A 21,100-nucleotide genomic window follows, 5' to 3' on the forward strand; every position below is an offset into this window, starting at 1 on the left:
AAGTAAGGACACTGTGTACGTGATGCCGTTTGTACAGCCTGCATCTGATATTTATAGAGCACTTCAGCTGTGGAATGTGCACACATATGCCCCGAACACACGCCCTGGAAAATGATTCTAGATGCAGTGCATTTTCAGATGTCAAGTTAAAACAGCGTCCTGGGAATTAGGCTCGACTGTTCCGATGTGTGTCTTGGTTTCTGACAGGTGCCACCAGGGCTGCTCCGGGCTGTCATGTGTGATGTGGAGTCCAGCCAAGGCAAGAGGGCCCAGACTCTTGTTTCTCTCACTTCTCATTAAGTCAGGGATTCAAGAGAGAGAGAAAGGAAGAAGAGGGAAGCATCAAAGGATGCTCAGAGAATAATTAGGACCATTCATACTTCGCAGATCATGGTGACAAGCAGAGGCCTGGCTTCTGTGGGAACAAGATTCTTTCTTGTCTGTTATCAGATCATTCAGCACAAGAACCCCCGGTGAAAATGAACTAGATCCCTGCCTGCTGAAGCAGAGCTGGTAGAAACCAGCAGAAACGGTAATGAGGTAGATAGGTCTCTTGTCTTTCCTCAGTGAGCCACAGAAATCCATTGCCAGCAGTGGGACTAGGTTGGGTGACGACACAAGGAGGTGAACTTGACAGTGAGGCCAGGTTCAGGACATGGGGCACAGAAAAAAAAAAAAAAAAACTTTAAAAACCAGCTAGTACAGCCAGCTAGAAATATGCCAAACTTTAACCATCTTGGCAGCAATGAAGTGAGGTTACTGGCAGGGCTGACAGACATTCAGGGCATCAGTTTCATTTGCTGGAAGAATTTAGTTAAGATGCACAGTAGTATAAAGATAAAGTCCTGTGTCCCTCAGGACTGGTCCAAGACCTCCTGTCTTTTCCCTCCTTGTGTGGGCCCCTTACCTGAGGGTAACAGCCCATTGGAGCGAGGAAACTTGCATGTGTTCCCACCTACCTGAGTGACTGGTACAACCTCTGCTCCACAGCTCTCCCAGGAGGCTGAAGGCCTTTATGTCCACAGGATATTCTTGAGCAGAAATAACTTTCTGAAAGTCTGAAGAATTTTCAAGAAAAGTAAATTATCTGTCTAGCTAAACTTTTTATTGAGGCTTATAAGTGAGAGAAAAGAGTAAAGGACACTACAATGGAACAGGCCAAAAGCACAACCTTTCACAGTGGCCTCCAAATGAGCGCGGGGGGGGGGGGGGGGGGGGGGGGGGGGGAACGGGGGATGGGCGCGTGCACAGTGAGAAGTGGACAGAAAATTCCAGTGACTCCTGTCTTCCAGACAGACACTTAGTCATGCCCAGTGGAAAATGGAAGCAGGAAGGAAAGCAGAAGTCAGGTCAAGGGATACCTAGGTAAACTTCATCCAAAGTCACTTCTAAGGAGAGAATGGTAATTCATTGCTTCCATGTCCCATGGAAGGTCAGTGTAGGCTGCCCAACAGAGAGACAGGGCAAAGACATTATGTTAAGTGTTGCCAAATCCATTCAGCAAACATACAGGAAATCACTACATACAGAACATGTACAGAGCCCTGGGGGCCCCAGCGTGTACACACACACACACACACACACACACACACACACACACACACCATATGCAATCTTGCTGCTCTCTGGGTACAACTCAGCACCCATATACCCATATTTCAAAGAACCCCAGCTACCCTGGCCGCCCACTAATGGAGATTCCTGTCTGACACTAAGTCTTCCAGGGAATTACTGCTCAGTAGACAGCGCACGAGTCAGAAGTGTGAGTGGTGGTGGGAAAATGAGCACAGTGCCTGCTGTAGTGTTGGCTGATGGTAGCTGCGGTTAGTAACTGCCACACTGAGGCATTTGGTCCTTCTTCTGTGTGCAGTAAGGTTTTCCTGGCAAGCTTACATATTGATCCATACACCTACCTTAGTGTAGATAAGTAAGTCCTGCTAGATCCTTCATAGCCTTGGAAATAGTAACGAAGGCAGTAGAAACATCATGTCTTCATGCCAAGCTCTAGCTCAAAAACCCTAAAAGTCTTGGCCCCTTTGACCCTTTCATTCCCTGCCTTGAGCTTTCCAAACCTACTCCAGTTCTCCAGTGTTGCAATTGGCAGGCATCAAACTGGAGAGATGTCTGTTGGTAAAGTGTCTGTGTCGCTCCCCAGAACCCACATCTAAAAAGCCAGATGCAGTGTGGCACATGCTTTTAGTGCTGGAGAGGCGGAGGCAGGTAGACCCCTGAGACGTGGTGGCAGGTCTCCCGAGCCTCCTTGGTAAGTTCCAGGCCAATGATAAACAACATCTGAGGACATGCACCTCGCACTCACACACGCACGAACCCCCACATACACGTATTCACACAAAGCAGGTTGCCAGGTAGAGCAGTTCAAAAGGCAGAGTGCCCAGTAAAACTTTGATAAGTCACAAATAAGTTCATAAAAGTATCTCCCTTGCAGGACACATTTACACTAAAAGATCAAATGTCGTTTCTCTGGTTTGAATGTCTGGGGGTCCCCCGTGTTGGTTGGCAGTCCAGGCAGTGGGAGTGAGCCAGAGCAATCTGCATGGCTAAAAGCAGGATTTACTCTTCTTGTCTCTCAGGTAATAAAAGCTCCACCCAGAGGATCTTGGGCAGGGACAGGCGGTGCTGATGGTCCCCACTTTGTGGAGGGGGAGGGGTGTGAAACAGGAGTCTGGCTTGTGCTGGTCTATGCGTCTCTCCCCACTCTCCGCAGACATAAACACACAGTTCAGACCTTGGTCCCTCTAGCATAAAAGCCCGGTGGAGGTGGACGACTTTTCTCTTTGGATTAGTCTTGCAGACAGCCGGTAGAGCAAGCACAGCCTCTATGGTCCAGTAATTTATATCACAGAATAAGAGCCAGCCTCAGAGTGGAGTGAGCACTCCCTGGACTGGAGACAGCCCCCACCCCTAAGTGTAATGCTAATGGGCTTACTGAGCCCAACTCTAGGGCTCTGAGACAATTGAGAGTATGAGGTACTCTGAGGCTGGCCCACAGCGCTTCTGTCTTATATGTTGAGCCCTTGGTGATTTCAGGGGATCTGAGAACTCCCAGCACCCTTTTCTGAATGGCTTTTGTGAATTGTGTGATAAGCCGTACCCAGGCTCCGTCTGGCGTGCTGTCCTTTGAGACACCGCACTCAGCTGCATGTTTGCATCTCTCTCCTGGGGCAGTTGGTACCCCTCACAGACCATGCTGGTAGGAACTGGTGGCATTTCCTAAGACCAGGCTGATCCTGGCCTGCCCCGTTCACGCTTCCTTGCTGCATTCTCCGCCCCACCCTGACCAAGTGTTCTGTGGTTGAGATGGAAAAATCCACCTTAGAGAGGAGAGTTTAACCTCAGTTTCAGAGAAAACTGTCCATGTGACATGAGATGAGAATGGAAACAAAGCCGGGCGTCACTTTGAGCAGAATTGTACCCTTGGGTATCAGAGTGACTTTGACCTCTTATTCCTCCCGACTAGAATGATTATCCAGCTGCCAGAGCGCTCTCAGAGGAATCACTGCATTAAATGTTGTCACTGGCAAGGTAGTATTAACCCTAAGACAGTTTTATCTGAATGTTTGAAAGCAAACTTGACCGTGCAGGCAGAGCCAGCCCACGTGAAGCCCAGAGCATGATCATGGGATCTTCCACTCTTTTCATTTTCTTGTTCTTGCCTCAACCTGTCATGAGACCAAGAAAACTTGTTTTGAAAATGCTTGACAGCCAAAACAACCTGTTCTCAGCCTGGACAAGAGGGCCTGTCCTCTCTGACCGTTGCTGTGCTGTTGGATGTCAGACTAACTGCTGACTGGAAAAAACGAATTTGCTGCCGTCTTCTCATATTGTTCACAGACAAGTGCCAGCGGCTTTCCAGTTCCTTTTGGCCTCTGCCCAGCCTTCTCCTGGGACACTCTAAGACTGTGTCTGAGCTCACAGAAAAATGACCACGAGCCGTGTACACTAGGAAAGCCATAGCCCCTGCCTCCATCAGTGCAAGCCGAGCTGGCTATCCTGGCTTAGACAGACTGTAGCCACATGGAGATGTTTAGCCTGTGATTCTCCAGTCTGTTGTTGGTCCCTTCTGATAAGGTGAAGGTCTTACCTTATATCTCCAGTTATTCAAGTGGCCATTTTCCCTTCAACTCGGACAGTTCTTGGGCCTGCTCTGTTCCACACAAAGCCTTGCAACTTCAGTCTTGGATAGCCATGTAATTCCCTGAAGGAGTCTCTTCACCTCTCCTCCTCTATACAGAGAAGGTGCAGACTAGATAAGGACTCAGTGGACAGTCAGAGGCCTACACTACCAGTACCTGTTTTTATGAATAAAGTTTTATTGGAACACAGCTGCTCCCATCCATTTACGTCTAGTCTACAGGCATGATCAGTACAGAGCAGATTTGAGCTGTAACAGAGTATATGACCTACAAGCTGAAAATATTTAGTGTCTGGCTTTTTCCAGGATATGTGCTGACCTTTAAACTGGAGGAGATTTGAATTCTAGCAAGGACTCTGGCCCCCAAAGTGATCGATAAAGACCTGACTAGGAAAAGGGTCTCTTTCCTTCTCCTCATAGTTGGCAATACAGGGCATGCACTGGCATTGTTGAACTACTCAAAGGGCGGGGAGCTCATTCTGCTGTGTTTATACAGAGTTTGTTTTGCTGTACATCTGCATTTGTGTATTGGTCTGATAGCTCTGGCACCCATAGCATCTACTAGTTTTAGGTGGGGTAGGAGGTTGGGGGACCTTCCTTGGCCCTGTGGGACTGACAGTATCCAGTGGCTTGGTTCAAGGTGGGACACCCATTTGTACCCGCATGGAAGAGAATGCTGATTTGAATACTGACTCATCCACTTAGTAAACATGGTGGGTAAGGGAACCGCATGCTGTCTTCAAGAACCAGATGCCTGCCCAACCCTCTCCCACCCCTGCTCTGTCTGCATTTGCCTTGTTCTCCCAGTCTGAGCAGTGGAATGGGGAAGACGGGCAAAGGTGGTAAGGTGATTGGTGAGCCCTGGTGAGAAAGCCAGCAAGGGGTCGAAAGGGCCTCTAAAAGGTGAACTAGGAAGCACCTAGTCTTTGTCAACTTCTCCCACTCAAAGCCAATGCAAACAAGGTTGCATTTGTAGAATTTATTTCCCAGTGAATTTACTTCTCATGCCTCCGTTCTATATGAGCTCTCTAATGACCAAACTCAAAATGGTCCTCTCAGGACCACTTTGGTCTCTAAAAAGGTTTGTGCAGACTAGAAAGGGCTGCCTCTGGCCCCTTTGGGTTGGTACAGTTTCACTAATAACTAATAACTTGGAATAAAGCCATTCCTCTTCTCTGGTCCTGTAGTTCTGGATGAGCACATAGCTAATCAAGCTAAGCATGAACTTTACACATTCTGCTACTGCACCAGTTGCTGTGCTCCCAGATGCAGCAGCAGCTGCCAGCACCCACCCAATGTGTCCAGAGTCGGATAGTATGGTCCTTGCTGCCAGCACGTGGCCTTGCCTTTGAGATCACAGCAAACGGGTCTGGTCACTGGTATCTGGCCCTTTTGTATCTGCCTTCCCCAAGCAAGACTGCAACAAGACATAGCTCCCAGGTTCAGGGATGGAGGCTGGATGCTCTGTGGCTGGGAGCAGAGACATGGTTTGCTTGTTCAAGGCCTCGCTAGTGCAAGTCCTCACGTTGGTCCTTCCTCGCTGACTTCTGACCTAAAACTAGCTCACCATGAGGAATGCACATGATTTTCCTCTTTGTGCTAGCTATCCCAAAGACAGCACACTAACGGCATCAAGAAGTGTGCTCAGAGGCCCAGGTAGATGGACTCCTCCTGGAGAGAACTGACCTCATCCCGAGGCATTGGGTTACATGCTGCCCAGTGGGTACAGTGAAGGCCTTCCACTGGGACACCAGCCACCCCCCGCCCCACGGTGTGCTGTCAGAACTGTTTGCCGAAGGCTGCGATGAGCTCCCTATGGATCCTACACTGTGGGCGGATCTTATTCCACTCCTCAGGTCATGCTGGCAGTTGCCATTGGACCAAGCACGTGAAGGGATTTTTCAAAAGATTTCCATCTTCCACTTCTCAGCATGCATTTGACATGGACTCCCAGAGTTCAGCAGTTAGAGGAGAAGGAAAGAGAGACTGGGTGCCTGCAGTAGCTGAATCCTTCTATTTCCTGTCCTTGGTCTCAGTTTGAAAAGACTGTGGGAAGAGAGAGAATGTCATTCATCACTGTCTTGAGCCCCTAACATATGTAGAATACAGTAGAGTACCTTACTGGGGAACAACCACATCCTATAGATACAGCAGTTTCCTTCTTGGTGGCTTCAAAAGATGGAGTTGTGAAGATGAAGGGCAGACAAGCCCATCAGCACCATCCACCCCATCGGGAGTTAGTAAGGTGAGCAAATGAGTCAGTATGGGACTGGCCATGTAATCTGTGACATACCCAGGGCCTGAGACTCTAAGTGCCCTGCTTTCAGTCACTAGGCTCTTGATGTTGCTCAAGTAGGCTGTGGTGGCTGGACACAGGGTTGAGGCAGCACTCCAAGGGTCCTATCGTGTTGAACACAGTACACCTTAGACCATGTTCTTTCTGTTTCATGTTTGAGCTTCATTGGCCACAGAGGCACCAAAGACCTTCCCAGGCTAGTAGGCTAGTAATGTGCTGTTGACAGGGTCCTTGGTTACATGCAGGCCCCTCTCTGACATTGGGCCAGTTCTGGCCTCACTGCAAGCTTGTCTGCTCATGGATATTGTGGAGTAGAGTATATCAGGATCTATTTATTGTGGAGTAGAGTAACAGGATCTATTCTTTACATCCTGTTATTTGGATTACAATGAAGTTATATCTAAAAGCACATTTTAAATTGCAGTACCAAGTGCCAAGTTAGTTCATTCCCTTAACCAACAAACACTGGGAGCTTATGTGGTGCCAGGCACCAGTTAGACAGTGGGTCCAGATTTTCCTGGGAGCTTTCCAAGGAGGGAGAGGGCTCAGTTGGTAAAGTGCTTGCCATACAAGCCCAAAGATCTGAGTTTGAGGCTTAGCAGCCATTTAAAAAGCCAAGCATGGTGCTTTGCACTCAAAATCCCAGCACTCTCGGAGAGGCAGAGACAGGGGATCCCTGGGACTCACTGGCCAGTGGTCAGAGCCTAACACAGTCCTCAGGTACCAGTGAGAGGCCCTGTCTCAAGAGACAAGGTGGAACAACAGAGCAACAGCTGGTTGACCGCTAGCCCTTTAGACACACACACACACAGAGGGAAGGGAGGGGAGAGAGTGATTCAGATAACAGAGTGAGGGTGGAGAGAAAACCAAGTGAGCCCAGGCTCCTCCAGTGTCCTTCTGTGTGCTTTTGTCACCTAAAGCAGAGACCAGGTAGAGACCCAAGGACTCACCCAAAGGCACAGAGCACACGGGGGATCTGCGTCTGGATTTAGTTCTGCTGCTAGCGCTCTTCCCTCACAGCAGCGCAGGTACAGTGGGTTTTCTGGCCTTAGAATAACCGGGAAGCTCTGGCTCCAGTCCCTTTGTCCTTTCCCAGTCTTCTCCCCACAAATGGCCAAGCCAAGGCCAGAATGACCCTCAGGTTCTAGACCAGGCTCTAGGGAATCATGTAAAGTGTCTCCACAAGCCAAACCTCATACTAACTGGGGTGCAGTTTTTAGGAAAACAGCATTGGAAGCATGCTCAAAATTCCTTCAATGGTAAGCCACTGTGAGAAAGATCTCCCTCAAACAAGGGACTCTGGATAGGGGAGGGTGTTTGCCCTCTCAGACAGTAAACAGAGCAGCAGGATCCAGAAATCACTTGAGAGAGGCGGAATTGTCTCCAGGAGAATTAGCATCTTAAAAAAAAAATTAACTTTGCAAAGGATTCCCTGTGTTCCTCTGCCTCTCACCCAGGTCCTGGTGGCTCCTGGCCTCCAACTCCCAGGAGGAGAAGATCTTGGACTCTCTTGTCTTTACGTTAGTTTCCAGCTCCCCACGATGCATCCTTCTCTGAAGTTTAATACCCAGTGTGTACCCCACTGAAGTGGAGCAGGAGGATAAAATGAGAGGGGAGCAGAACAGAAGAGACAAAATAAAGACATCACTATTTGTCGGATCGTCTGTAGAAACTAGTCATGTAAGTTGACTCTTCTAGCCTAGAGTTCAGAACAGAACTGTAGCAGAGTGTAGTAGCACATACGTTTAATCCCAGACGTTGTGAGGCAGAGGCAAGTGGATCACTGTGTGTTCAAGGCCAGTATAGTCTAAATAGTGAATTCACCTCATAATGAGACCCTGTCTCAAAAATTGTGGGAAAGGCAAGAGAGATGGCTCAGCATTTAAGAGCACTGGCTGCTCTTTCAGAGGACCCAGGTTGGATTCCCAGAACCCACATGGCAGCTCACAACTGTCTGTAACTCCACTTCCAGGGGATCCGATGACTTCTTCTGTATGTGTGGGCCACCAGTCATGTATGTAGTTCACAGACATAAATGCCAGCAAAATACCCATACACATAAAACAATGAAATATAATTTAAAAACCTAAAGAAGAATAGACCTTTAGGTGGACAAGGGATTTACTTCAGTGGTCGAGCTCTTGCTTGGTGTGTATCGAGCCATTGGGTCGGTTTCCAGCACTAAAGTAGAAAGGGAACAGGTCCTTAAAAAGAAAACACATCCACTCCATCAGTAATCAGCCATTAAATGAAAATTGGGGGCACTTCTGTGTCACTGAGATGATGCGCCCACCTCCCCCGAGATAAGCCCAGAGAGAACTAGAGTCGACCGCCTGAGATGGAGCATAATCTGGAGAACTGCTTCTATAGCTTGGCAGACCACAGTACCAAAGCCAGAAACACTCAGAAGACTCCCTGTAACACTCACAGGGGCAGGACCCAGCTCAGGTGGTGCAGCCTCCGCCCACCCAACCACTATGTGGCCACCTGTCCACTGTGTGCATGACCCACATAGGTCAGGCCAGGGCTTACCACAAAAAAAGGACAACGTCTATGCAAATATTGAGCTCCCTGCCCTAAAAGGCACCCAAGAGCGTCACCCCGCACAAGTGCCACTAGGACAAGCCCTGCCTCAGCCTGCTCAGACTCCCTCCCAGTGCTGGGTTTCTCCAGCACCAAATCGGTGTTGAGCAGCTAGCCAAGGCAGTCTAGTTGGGGATGGCTGGCGCAGGAACCTCCACAGCAGAGCCTGATGTTAACCCAGGCCTCAAGAGAGAAGGGGTTGGATTTCCAAGAGGCAAAACGGCCTCCCAACATGCTCCAGGGTACAAGAAAATATCCTGTACCCATGAAATAAAGGGGCTTCTTTCTATCTAGCTGGCTCCCAGACTTGCGAATGAAAATTAATTATTGCTTGTGATACACTTTAAGATCCCTGATGAAAGGCCTTGTATAAATGCAAATTATTATTATTATTATTGTCATTAAAGATGCTAGACGTCTGGCCTGCTACATAATGCCCTGGTATAGATCTGAGCAGAAAAGAAAGTTTCCTCACTGGCAGTAAATGAGTGAGCCCAGGAAGACTTGGCCCATGAGTGAAAGCAAAGCACCAAGCTCCCTTCCAGGGCCAGCATAGAGCTTCCCGACCAGGGACTCAAATGTTTATGTGCTCCCTGAGAGCCAGCCCTGCTTGCCTGAGTTTCTTTATCCCCGCAGGAACCGGCCAGTACTAGGCCATGAACTCTCTAAGTGTATGCACGTCCAGTTGTCTGTTCATATGAAGGGTGGAAGGAAGATGGCCAGGACGGACATTGTCCATCCTTCTTAGGATTGTAGGTCAGATCTGGAGAACCAGAGGGACTGTATAGCAGCCTCAGACATATGCAGTGCCTCTGATAATGCTTATTAAGTCTTGGAGGAAGCCCCTCCAGTAAAGTACAGGGAGAAGTCATTTATGAAATTACTGCTTCCCGCTTGAGAAACTACCTATGACTAACGCGGGTGGGTTGACAGTAAAGCAATAGTAATAACAAACAATAACAGATAATAATATTCTTGACCTAGTAGTTGCCTTAGAAACCATCCCTTCATTTTACACATGGGGCTTCTGGAGCCTAGAGAGGGAAGGCGGCTTATGAAGGTTTCACAGCAAGTAAGAAACAGCTGGACTCTCTCAAGCATCCCGAGACTCAGTCCACTGTGTGGATCAAAGGCGTCCCATTTTATTACATTCGGCAGCAGCTATAGAAGGTTTAAGCTTCTGGGTACCCTTTGTTCTTCTAGGACTCATTATTTAGGGAGCATTTATGGTACCTCCAGTGTTACCTGGGTGAACCACTTATACCCCCTGGAGTTCCTTTCCTTCCTTCTAGACAAGCCTTGGGGTTCATCAGGGTGCACAAAACTTCAGAGAACCAAATGGGCAACAAGATCAGACTCATCTCTTTGTGCCTTGTTATCACAGGCATAGTTCTACTGAGCTCCTACCCAGGGCAGGGTACCAGTCAGCAGCTACAGAACAAATGCAGAGGCCGTGAGAATCGGCCACGAGTGGCTCTTGGAGTTCATTACTGGGTAGTCGGCTATTCTAACAAAAGTTGTAGTGGATGAAAAGAACATCCGGCTAAAATGATATTTTGTGGGTGGAGAGCCAAATCAAGCTATTTTATCTCCTACTCCCCATGTAGATAAGGAAATGAAATGCTTATTCTTGTGGTAGAGCCGGGGATGGAGCCCATTTCTCACCTCAATGGCTGGAACTCTGGCTGGATGGAAAGGAAAGAATGTATTCTTTGGAGTCAGCAGCCCTGGATTCCTCATAGCATAACCTCCTGTTAGTGTGTGACCTTAGAAAAGCCGCTGGGCATCTCTGGATCATTGGTTTCTCATTGGGGCCATTAGGAATCAATGGAAACAACAGAGATGAATACAGGCAACATGGTGTCTAGCATATAGCAGCTCCTTCCTTCCCTTATACTTGCGACTTCTAGACATTTTTTAACCACAACCCACAGCAAGATATTCATTTTACATCCTAATTCAGTGTGTATATTCAGAAATTTCACAAAAAAGTATTTCTCCTGGCCACATGTGACCCTCTCTGATTTTACTTAGCTTATTTTAATACAGGTCAGGACCCACTAAATGGACTTCACAGCCCAGGATTTGAATGAGCCCACTTCATACCATGGACGGATATCACTTGCCTACATTGTACCTATGCCTTTTATCTCCCCTCTCTTCCTTGGCTGTAACTGACACTTGGGGCCTCAGAGAACTGAGAGCATAGGCCAGGGGGGCACGGCAGGCCCCTGAGCTGCTGTGGAGTGGAGTGGGTGAGCCCTGTGGGCACAGCAGGCACCCCTGGTCTGTTTGCTCCTTGACCTCTCCAGTGTACCTGTCATGAATGGAAAGGACGTAGAAGACCCTCAGTCTGCCCTAGGAGCTACCTGTATATACCTAACCTACAGGACAAAGACTCAGAGCACTGAGTGACCGAAAGCTGTGCCCAAAACCCAGCAAGTATTTCCCCAAGCGGCTGGGGAAGTCATGCACTGCAGCTCCTAGACACTGAGGTCTAGCATTCACCACAAAGGCCATATTTAGTACCTGGTAGGCAATCTATCATAGCCCTGCAAGAAGCTCACCAGGGATATGATGGTTTTAAGCCTCCAAAAATTTGATGTTGAAGGGTGTTCTTGGTCCTTTGAGACTAAAACTAGACCCCAAGTCTAGACTAATGCCCAGTGATGCTGTATGGAAACCCTGAGGCACCACCTCCATGTGTTAGAGCCTAGATCCCATACCCCCTATGGTCAGCCCAACTGGTAGCATGAGCACTTCCTTTCTGGGGGTCATGCCTTGGTTTTTCCCCTTTTGCTTACTAAGCCATGGAAGGCCATCTGTGACCATGAAAGTGACTCAGCAGCATCAGATACATAGGCGGTCCCTTGCCCCTATCAGGTGAGCCGATGAGTGCCCCTTCTCGTGGCCAGGGCTATGGTCAGATCCCTGCACCCTCCATGGACCTTCACATTGCCATCACATCCTGGCCTCTGCTGGGTTCCTGCTCACCCTGGGCAGAGTAACCAGAGGATCGCTGTGCGAGCATAATAGGCAGAAGGAGGTCATGAGACCAGATGAGTACAGGGCTGGTTGTGCTTGGGCGTCCAAGCCACCATCAGCCCCCCATTCCTCAGTTCCCAACACCTACCTGCTGCAGCTCAGCCAGTTCATTCGGGGTCTTCTGGTGGTCACATGAGCCTTGTACGAGCGGGTTGTGATGTCTACAGCGTTGACCAGAGAGGAAACAAATGAGAAGACTTGCTTGCCAGCTCCTGGACTGCCGGGCACCCTTGCAGCAGATTTCATTCATTTATGCACAGGTTGGAATTCACCTGGAATGGGGCCTGAGGAAGGCAGGCGCCAGACACTGATGGGCCATCCTAATCTCAGCCTTGAGGGGCTTACAGAAAAAGCCTATTGGGCATCCCATGATTCTACATCATACTAAGGGGCCATTGCAACCCAGCCTGGCCTCTGTTCACTCTTCCCTGTAACAACTGTGAGCATTCCTTCCATTATGAGACTATATTGTTCTAAAGCCCCCCGTATCTGAGGAATCCATGCAGACCTGCTGCGTGCAGAATACGGGGGCTGCAAAGATGGATGCATACAAGAGGATCTTCCCTCAGAGGGGTGTGGGAAACTGTCTGGCATATGATGGAGGCATTCACTCAGAGATGGAAACCAAGCAGAGCAAGTCAGCTTGGGGACTGAGGAGGCTTGAGACCTTTGGACATCCTCTCTCTCCCTGCCCTCTGGCCAGCTGGCCCTGTGCTCTTTTCCTCTGCCTTCTCATGCCCTGCACCAGGGCAGAGGGAGGGGTCCAGAGATACTTGCATCCTGGGGAGTAAATATTAGCCCCAACAATTGCAGTAACTGGCTGCAAAGGAGATGGCCAGGCTCCGAAGGACCCCTCAAAGGGCTTCAGAAGGGCAAAGAACTGCTAGGTAATCCTGACCAGTTTAGAATTTTTAAATACCCTATGATTTGGCAGAACCAGATTCCATCCCACTACTTTGATGTGTAGAAGTGGTCTCTGAAGTCCTTCTGCAACAGCTTCTGACTGAGCTTAGCAATGCTGAGACCGCAACCTCAGCCTTCTCGTAGGTGAGGAGGCAAAATGCCTAACACACAGTCTAGACACAAGTCTAAGCATCCCCAACCAAGTCAGGCTATGCTTCCTGTGGCTGGCGCGCAGAACACCATGGAATTCAGCCTAAGGAAGACTGGGGGCCAGCTGAGGGCAGGGCCCTGTCTGTGCCTGAAGTCATCAGCATGTGACATTGTGTTCTCAACTTGATGTCAAGACTTTATATCTACAGTGCTAATTCCCCATTTTATAAGCTTAAATACCCCAACCCCAACCTGGAAACAAGCAAGGACTGGCATGTATAGCAAGACTATTTGTGAACCATTACAAACGTGCACGTTCTTAAACCCATCACCAGAGAACCAGGCCCCCATCACCCAGGGCCCAACAGCCAGCCAGACTCCCACTGGCAGTCACTGTTTCACCATGGTACCCATGTTAGATGGACAGTTATTCCCTGGGCTTTGAAAGGTTTGGGGTAAAGGGCATCGAAATGGAGCCAGGTCTCTCTGTAGAGATCTATTATAAGCCTGGCCTTTGACATGAGGCGAGAGCCCAGAGTGAGTCACTATTTACAGTGGCGGTCCAGGACAATGAGGACAAGGCAAGACCAAAGACCACGAGGCATGATTAGCGGGACTTGTCTTACACTATTTACAGGACGGCTTTGATTTTCATACCACAATCGGTTTTCATATGACTGATGGAAAACATGTGCCTGTTGAAGGCACAGCTGCAGAGCAAAGCTGGGAAGGGCAGAGAGAACTCTGAGGGGCTTACAACTGCCTCTGCTTTCAGAAGTGACCTCTGACTTGATTTAGATATTCTGGATTTGCTGACAGCGAGGGTCATGTCTCTGAACCATTTCTCCCAGCCCACCCTACCCCAACCCAGCACCAGGCTGGCCTGGCTTAAACAAATCATCACAGGTCTCATCTTACAGTTGCCCAAGGAAAAGCATTTTTTAATCCAAGTCCTGTTTTGGAAGAAGGCAAATGTTTAGGCTTTTGTAAAATAAAAAGATCTGTGTGAGGATCAGACCAAATAACTCTGTCCTTGTCTTGGGCAGCTAGTCACATGACTCTTATACCCTTGTCAACAGCTGCAGCCTCCTTTCTGACCAAAAAAAAAAAAAAAAAAAAGCCCACACCCAAAAACAAAAACAAACCCAGCAGGTTTGGGAGAAGATGAATGAGGACCTAGGGGCTGGGGGTACCTTTGACTGCAGAGCTCACCCTCGGATGCCATCAGTATGACACCAAGCAGGTCAGGACTGAATTTCAAAAGATATATGATGTCCTGGTGACCATGGCTGCATGTTCAGTGTGAGAATAGCCGTCGTACTGCCCCAGCTGCCAACTATGTGTGATATGTGGGAAAGGAGGGCTTAGTCAAGAAGCCACAGGGAAGAAGACGAACTGAGGGCATGGACCCTCAGACCTCTGTCCTCTCCCTGTAGAAGCCATCCCTCTACCACAGTTCCACACAGAAATTCTGAACCTCTCCCCGCTGCTTACAGCCAGCTTGGTCCCCATGGTAACAGCATCGTTGGGTATCTGTTAGGCCAGTTACTATGTCAAGTGCTTAACTTGGACCATCTCATTTAAGAACCTTTAAAGGTAGCCACATAATCATTCCCATATCATAGATGAAGAAACCAAAGCTAATGTCACTTGCCCAAAGGATCCAGCTAGTAAGACAAATGAACCGGCCTGAAACTGAGGTCTGGCTGGCTTCAGAACCTACTCTCCCTGCCCTGTCATCCGCAGCGGGCAGCAGCATACCTTAGGCAGGGGCAGGCCGAGCTCTAGGCTGTGTGGAGGAGAGAAGTAGATCATCAGCCCTGGGTCTAAGGCCAGGAGGAGGGCTGCTCAGCTCTGTGTGTCCTGGCTCCTTGCCCTGCTCCGCACAGAACTGACCTACTCACAGCCTGGGATCCCAGTTCTGCATTTTGTTTTCTGGAGATTCTTGGTTTGTACTGGCTTTTCTGAAACCCTGAACAATAGATCTTCAATCAGACAAGAGTATCAGCACCTTATTCCACTCTAAAACACAGTGGACTCTGAATTGATCTGAAACGGAGACTTCTAGCGTGCGTGTAGTGAGGAACTTGGCTGACGCCAGGCATCTGTCTCCTGCCCCCACTCCCACCCCTGGCCAGCTAATGCTGAGGCAAAGGACCTTTCCCACCACATCACAGGCTCGGGAAGCTTCCTGGACACTTTGCCTTTGGTAACAGATGTAGATACCTAGTGCCATTAGCATGCTGGGCCCTGGGCGGCTCTTCATTTTCTCCGGCAAAAAGTGAAATAATTGAAAACAGTTCTCTAAAAACATCTATAAATGGGTGGGCGCCAGTTGTCATTTTCCCCTTCCTGTGCCTGCTTCCCCTCCCTTGACTGACTTAATGAGGATCCAAGCTGAGAAGCGATCGCTGCAAACAGCTGGTAGCATCATGCCTTTAAATAGCCCTCGCCACACTTCCCCCTTGGAGGCACAGTTTGCCCTGGCAGGGAAAGCCCGGGACACGCAGGAAACTTCAGAATTTTCTGCAAAGGAAAGAGCTTGCCTCTCAGTCGTGCTTTCTGGTGTAAAGACCTTGCAGCCCCTTCCTCAGAAGTGTTCCTAGGAACACAAAACTGAGCAGCTGAATCGCTCCAGAACCTGGGAGGGACGGCAGGGAACTCCTTGGGACTATGGCTGCCAGACTCAGGCCACTGCCCAGAGCAGCCTGCACCATCCACTCACCAGCCATGTTGGTGCGCTGCTGGAGCCTAACTACAGTCTCTTCCCTGTCGTGTGGCCACACTGACCCTGTCCACAGTGACATTGAAGCAAGGGCTACAGAGGCTGGGGGCTGCCTGTTCTCTCTGATTCTCAGCTAAGAGGCTAGCTTTCCTCCTCCACACATCCAGACTGTTAGGAAAACAAGCCGCTGGAACACGTAAGGAATGAACACCCATCATGTCTGGCTAGCAGCCAGGGTTGCCACACTGACCATTGTGAGCCTTGCATCAGGGCTTCTCTTGATCTGTCAAGCTTTGTTCGAGGTAAGAAACCCCTCCTGCTACATCACGGCCCTTCCTTTTGCATTAAGAATGTTTGGTCTCAGGCTGGTGAGATGGCTCAGTGGTTAAGAGCACTGACTGCTCTTCCAGAGGATCCACTGTCTGTGATTCTAGTTCCAGGAGACCCAACACTCATGGCAAAACACCAATGTACATGAAATATAAATAAATAAATACTTTTTAAAAAGAATGTTGGCCTGGTGGAGCTGTTCACAGTGCTTTAGAGTCAAATGTCAGAGAAGGACAGTGATTCAGCCATGGTGGTGCTTTGTCTATCTTCTGCTCCGATTCCTGGTACAGATGGAAATTTAGGAATGGACAAGTTTTCTCAGCACCGAAACTCTACATTTATTGGTGGAGTATTCTTCTCTCACCCACCTTCTTTAACAGTTAGTAATGCCTGTGCTTAAGCCAACCCTTGCCTACCAGTGGCCATCATGAGCTGTGGTCATTAAAGCCACCACGGACAACATGCTGAACCAGACCTAAGCCATTTTTTACAGGGGCTAGCAATGCGGCCTGTCAGGGAGGATGTGTGAATCTGGGGGTCAGCACCGTGGAAGCATAAGAAATGACTGTGCAGAAGAGAGTAATCTGGTGCTCAAGAGGCTTGGAAAGCAAGAGCATCGAGTCCAAATGGGCAGGAAGGTAGGGAGTGGTGTGTGTGAGAAGGAGGGAGAGGACGGGGCACATACATAGACTTGGGGCACATTTACTAAACTGTGGGTGGGCTTAGGAGTGTGTCATCCCTTAGTTGTGTAAGATACGTGTAAAAGAATGGAGGGGTGTGCATTTTTCTGAGGAGACGAGGGTCCTTTGTTTTCTTTACTTTTCAAAGGAACATATACCTCAAAAGAATTGAAGAATGCATTTGTTATTTAAAGGGAAAAAGCAAACAAGTGGAAGGCAGCTAGTGAGAAGCCCTGAGACAGGACAAGAGTTTGGAGAATGTTAAGGTCTCGGTCAGGGTGGTGACAGAGACAGTTCATCTCTCTGCAGCAGAAAGACATGGCTGGCTTGTGTCCTAAGGGAAGTGGGCTTCTGCAGCAATTTTGTTAAAAGGTAGCAAGATTGGAACAGGAGTGTCACCAAGAACAAAGAGACTCTTAAGGGTGGATTCCCTGCAAGGATTTAGGGAGCCTTGGAAACCAAAAGCGCTCTTACAGAAGTGCAAATTCTAGGTCAGAATGTCCTGCAGGTGGTTGGGACTGTGTGACTGGAAATTTGGGAGGGGAAGAAGGGTGGAGACCAGGCTAGAGAGTCCTGAACGTGATGCAAGCCTTCGCTCATGAACTTGCTCTCCATGAAGGGAGTGGAGAGCAGGGCGAGACAAACACCAAGAAAAGTTGTGTCTGGGAGAGAAAGACAGGCAATCTAAGATGCTTGAAGTCACAGAATTGAGAGAGAGAGAGAGACAGAGACAGACAGAGACAGAGGCAGAGACAAAGAGACAGAGAGAGACAGGGAGACAGAGACAGAGAGAGCGCACTTCCAGAGAGGACAGTAGCTTCTGAATGCTACTGAAAGGACGAGTCAGCACAGAGATTTATTTGCCCCAGAGGGACAAAGGACTCTCTGGATAGAGAGGAGAGGGAGAGGGATGTAGTCTACCGTAGGCAAATGGCAGTTTAGAAAAGGGAAAACCCTGTTTGGATGAGGTGTGTAATTTTGATTGGACAGGTTAATTAGGGCACCCAAAAGGGGGCTTTTGATTGTTGGGCTTCAGTACTTTGATTGCTGGACCTTGGTGGTCAGCCTCAGGAGGAGGAAGTAACGAAATAAGGGAATAGGCCTTGGTGGTTAGCTTTAGGAATGTAATCTAATGGGTTTTTTGTTTTTGTTTTTGCAAGGCAGAGAAGGGTAAAAGGCAAAACCTGTCAGTGCCATGTTTGGGCCTGCTAGAGCCCTTCTGGTTCCAGGACTGAAAAGCCCCGACATTCAGAGCAACATTCTTAGAAGGGATCTGTGGAGCTGGTGGAGGAGGGCAGTGTCATCAATAACTGCATTCAGTCTGCCCCAGGACCTGTTGGGTTGGTGTCCCAGGCCGTGTGCTGGAGCTGACTCCATCTGCCTATGCTTTCTCAGGTGGCTCTGTGCCCCTCCTCTCGGTACTCAGTACTTTGTTCCCATCCCCTCGGTACTCAGGACTCCGTGCCCGTCCCCTCGGTACTCAGGACTCCGTGCCCGTCCCCTCGGTACTCAGGACTCCATGCCCGTCCCCTCGGGACTCAGGACTCCGTGCCCGTCCCCTCGGTACTCAATACTCTATGCCCGTCCCCTCGGTACTCAGGACTCCGTGCCTGTTCCCTCGGTACTCAGGCACACGCACTTCTGGTCAGCGCCTCCACACCTAACTCGGCTCTCCTCACCTCCTAAGAGCTGGAGCCTGGAGGCCAGTCTTATCAGAACCAGATCTCTGTGTGGATGGTGGCAGTTCTTGAGGCCTCCTTCTACTTCTTGTTGCTCTTCTGGGAAAGTGAGATTACTGGGTGAGCCACCTCCAGATGCCTACGGGTGACAGGGATTCTGTGGGAGTGGGTCAGGGACTTGGAGGCAAGCCTGGGTAATAAAAGGCACGTTCCTCTTTCTCTCTCTCCAACCCTCCTTTCCAACAGGCTTCCTCCTGCTGTGCCTTCTGCCGATAATACCCACCACTGCCTGTCAATGACTACCTGGTAGGGTCCACAGGGTCCACCCCCAAGATGTACCTACCACCCACCTCAATGTTGATTCTGTGTCTGCCTCCTCTGCAGAACTGGTCTCCTATATGGCAGGTCCCACCTCTGGGTCACTCAATGCCTGGCAGGGAGTAGGCTCACACATTCCGTCTACTGACGTGGAATGTGGCTTTCTCTCTGCAGAGTAGAAATCTGGGTGTCTGGGTCAACCATGGTGGCTCATATCTTTAATACCATCACTGGGTAAACTGAGACAGGAGAATTACTGAGAGTTAGGGGCCAGCCTAGGGTTTTGAGTTCTAGGCTTGCCTCAGCTATGTAGTAAGGGCCAGACTAGCTCGGCTACAGAGTAACACTTTATCTAAATTGAAAAAATCAGATATCCAGAAAGTTATATGTTCTCTCCCAGATTCTGTCTGTCTTTAGAAGGTTGTCCCAAAACCCAGCCAGGAAACTAAACTGCACGTGTGCTTTAGAAATAAATACAAACCATAACACATTTAGGAATCCTTATTATACCTTTATGAAGTCCCAGATTCAACTTAGGAGACTATGACCATGATGATATCTTCAATCATGGAAGTGACTGGGTGTCACTGTGGCTCTCTGACCTAGAGCTTGGATCAAACCCCATCTTTCTCCTAGGAAAGGCAGTAGACTCTCAGGGTGAGTGTCTAGTAAACCTGGCGGGCAGGAAGGTCATCAAACAGGTCCTTTGAATTCCCAGGAGAGGGAGCACAGGGGTGAGCTGCACGCACCTTCCTTGAACAATGCAGAGGCTTTGCCTCTGAGAGGAGGAGAGTCCATCCCAGGACGCATGAAGTAAATCACAACTGTTCCGAGTTAGGTCGCAAGCTCTGAGTCACATTCTTTTGCTCAAGCTGTTTGTGCTAACCACAGTTTTATTTCTCCCCTCTTTCCCACCAGGGCTTATTTCAAAACCTTTGTCCCACAGTTCCAGGAGGCTGCATTTGCCAATGGAAAGCTCTAGGAAACACCAGTGTTAAGAGGCAACCAACCAGACTGCTCCGTCCACACGCTGTCAGCACGCAGGCCGCTTCCTGGAAGCCTCTTGGAAAGTCTTCATGGCGGTCTTTTGCTCGTACAGCGTCACTGCCTGTCCCACACAGCCCTACTCTGCTGGAGCCCAGACTTGAGCTGGCTGGTAGAACCCCAAATCCTAGCACCCATCATTGCTGGTTGCTCCTCTGTCCTCTTCACATTTCTTAGCCGGAAGAAATAAACTCCTTTCCAATGCAGAAGTCTTCCAGGGAAAATAAAATATCATGACCACACACACCCTTCTTTCAAGTCTTTGTCCTAAACGACTTTCAAAGTTTAAATTTTGGTTGAACACCCTTGGCTTCTCCCTACCCCACCTAAACTAGTGTCAAGTTTGTGTGCGCCCCAACATACACATTTCCAGTTGGAGAAGTCTTCTACTGGAGAAGAGGTGACCGAAAAATTCTGAATCTCTAGGGTTCAATTGCCCACCCCACGGGCCCAGCCACAGTACTCAGTAATTCTTGGGTCCCAGCACCATGCCGGTCACCAGCTCCTTTGTGGGTTCTAGTCTTCCCTATCTCTCTGGGCCTATGGGAGCTGCTTGAGCTATTGTGGCGCTATGTGCATTATTTATGGGAGACAAAATCTGGGGGTCAAGGGCTGTCACTGTTGGGTGTCTGACATCTCACCTCAGGCTGGCAGCTCTGCAGCCAGGCAGGATCAAAGCTGGGGACACCCGGCATATGGGGCCTGCTTGTCACCCCAGCGCTCAGAATTGAGCAGGAGGATCACAAGTTTGAGGCCAGTCCGGGCTACATAGAAGCCATGGTGGTCTCCCACTCCATCCTCTCCCTCCCATCCGTGTCCAGAGGGTAGAATGGTGGCCAGGGGACTCTGGGAACTCCACACAAAGCACAGTGGTGTGCAGGGATCAGCTGGACCTCACAGAGCTTCCCACTGGACCTCTTGACAAGGCCTACACACGTCCAGCGTAGTGTTCCTGCCCTGAAGGCAGCTTGCAGTGCACAGAGGGCAAGAGAACCAAGAGCTGAGTGGCTGGCCTGACTCCCTCCGGCTCTGTGAAGCTGAGGTTCCTCCTGCGGGGTACATTCAGTCCTGCTGGGCCCTTTGCCTGTTCCCTTGGCCCTGTGGTGGCTCTTAGAGCCAGGTTTTACCACATGAGCCCAGACAGGAAGGAGCTCTGGGCCCTTTCCCTCTATCCCCCAGAACCAGCAGTGTTCT

General features: G+C 49.4%; 1 protein-coding gene across 2 annotated transcripts in view; it reads left to right on the top strand.

Annotated features, from left to right (window-relative positions):
- Positions 1-20,141, top strand: part of Babam2 (BRISC and BRCA1 A complex member 2) — a 383,311-nt gene extending 363,170 nt beyond the window's left edge. For both annotated transcript variants that reach the window (XM_041631115.1, XM_041631116.1), the window contains exon 12: positions 19,781-20,141. In XM_041631115.1, coding sequence (XP_041487049.1) covers positions 19,781-19,844 — 64 coding nt within the window. In that variant the 3' untranslated portion in view covers positions 19,845-20,141. The remainder of the gene's footprint in view (positions 1-19,780) is intronic.
- Positions 20,142-21,100: the final 959 nt, after the last annotated feature.

Source organism: Microtus oregoni, unplaced genomic scaffold (genome assembly GCF_018167655.1).
Source record: "Microtus oregoni isolate MIOR12 unplaced genomic scaffold, Mior012 000036F_ref0000092, whole genome shotgun sequence".
Lineage (NCBI taxonomy): Eukaryota > Metazoa > Chordata > Mammalia > Rodentia > Cricetidae > Microtus > Microtus oregoni.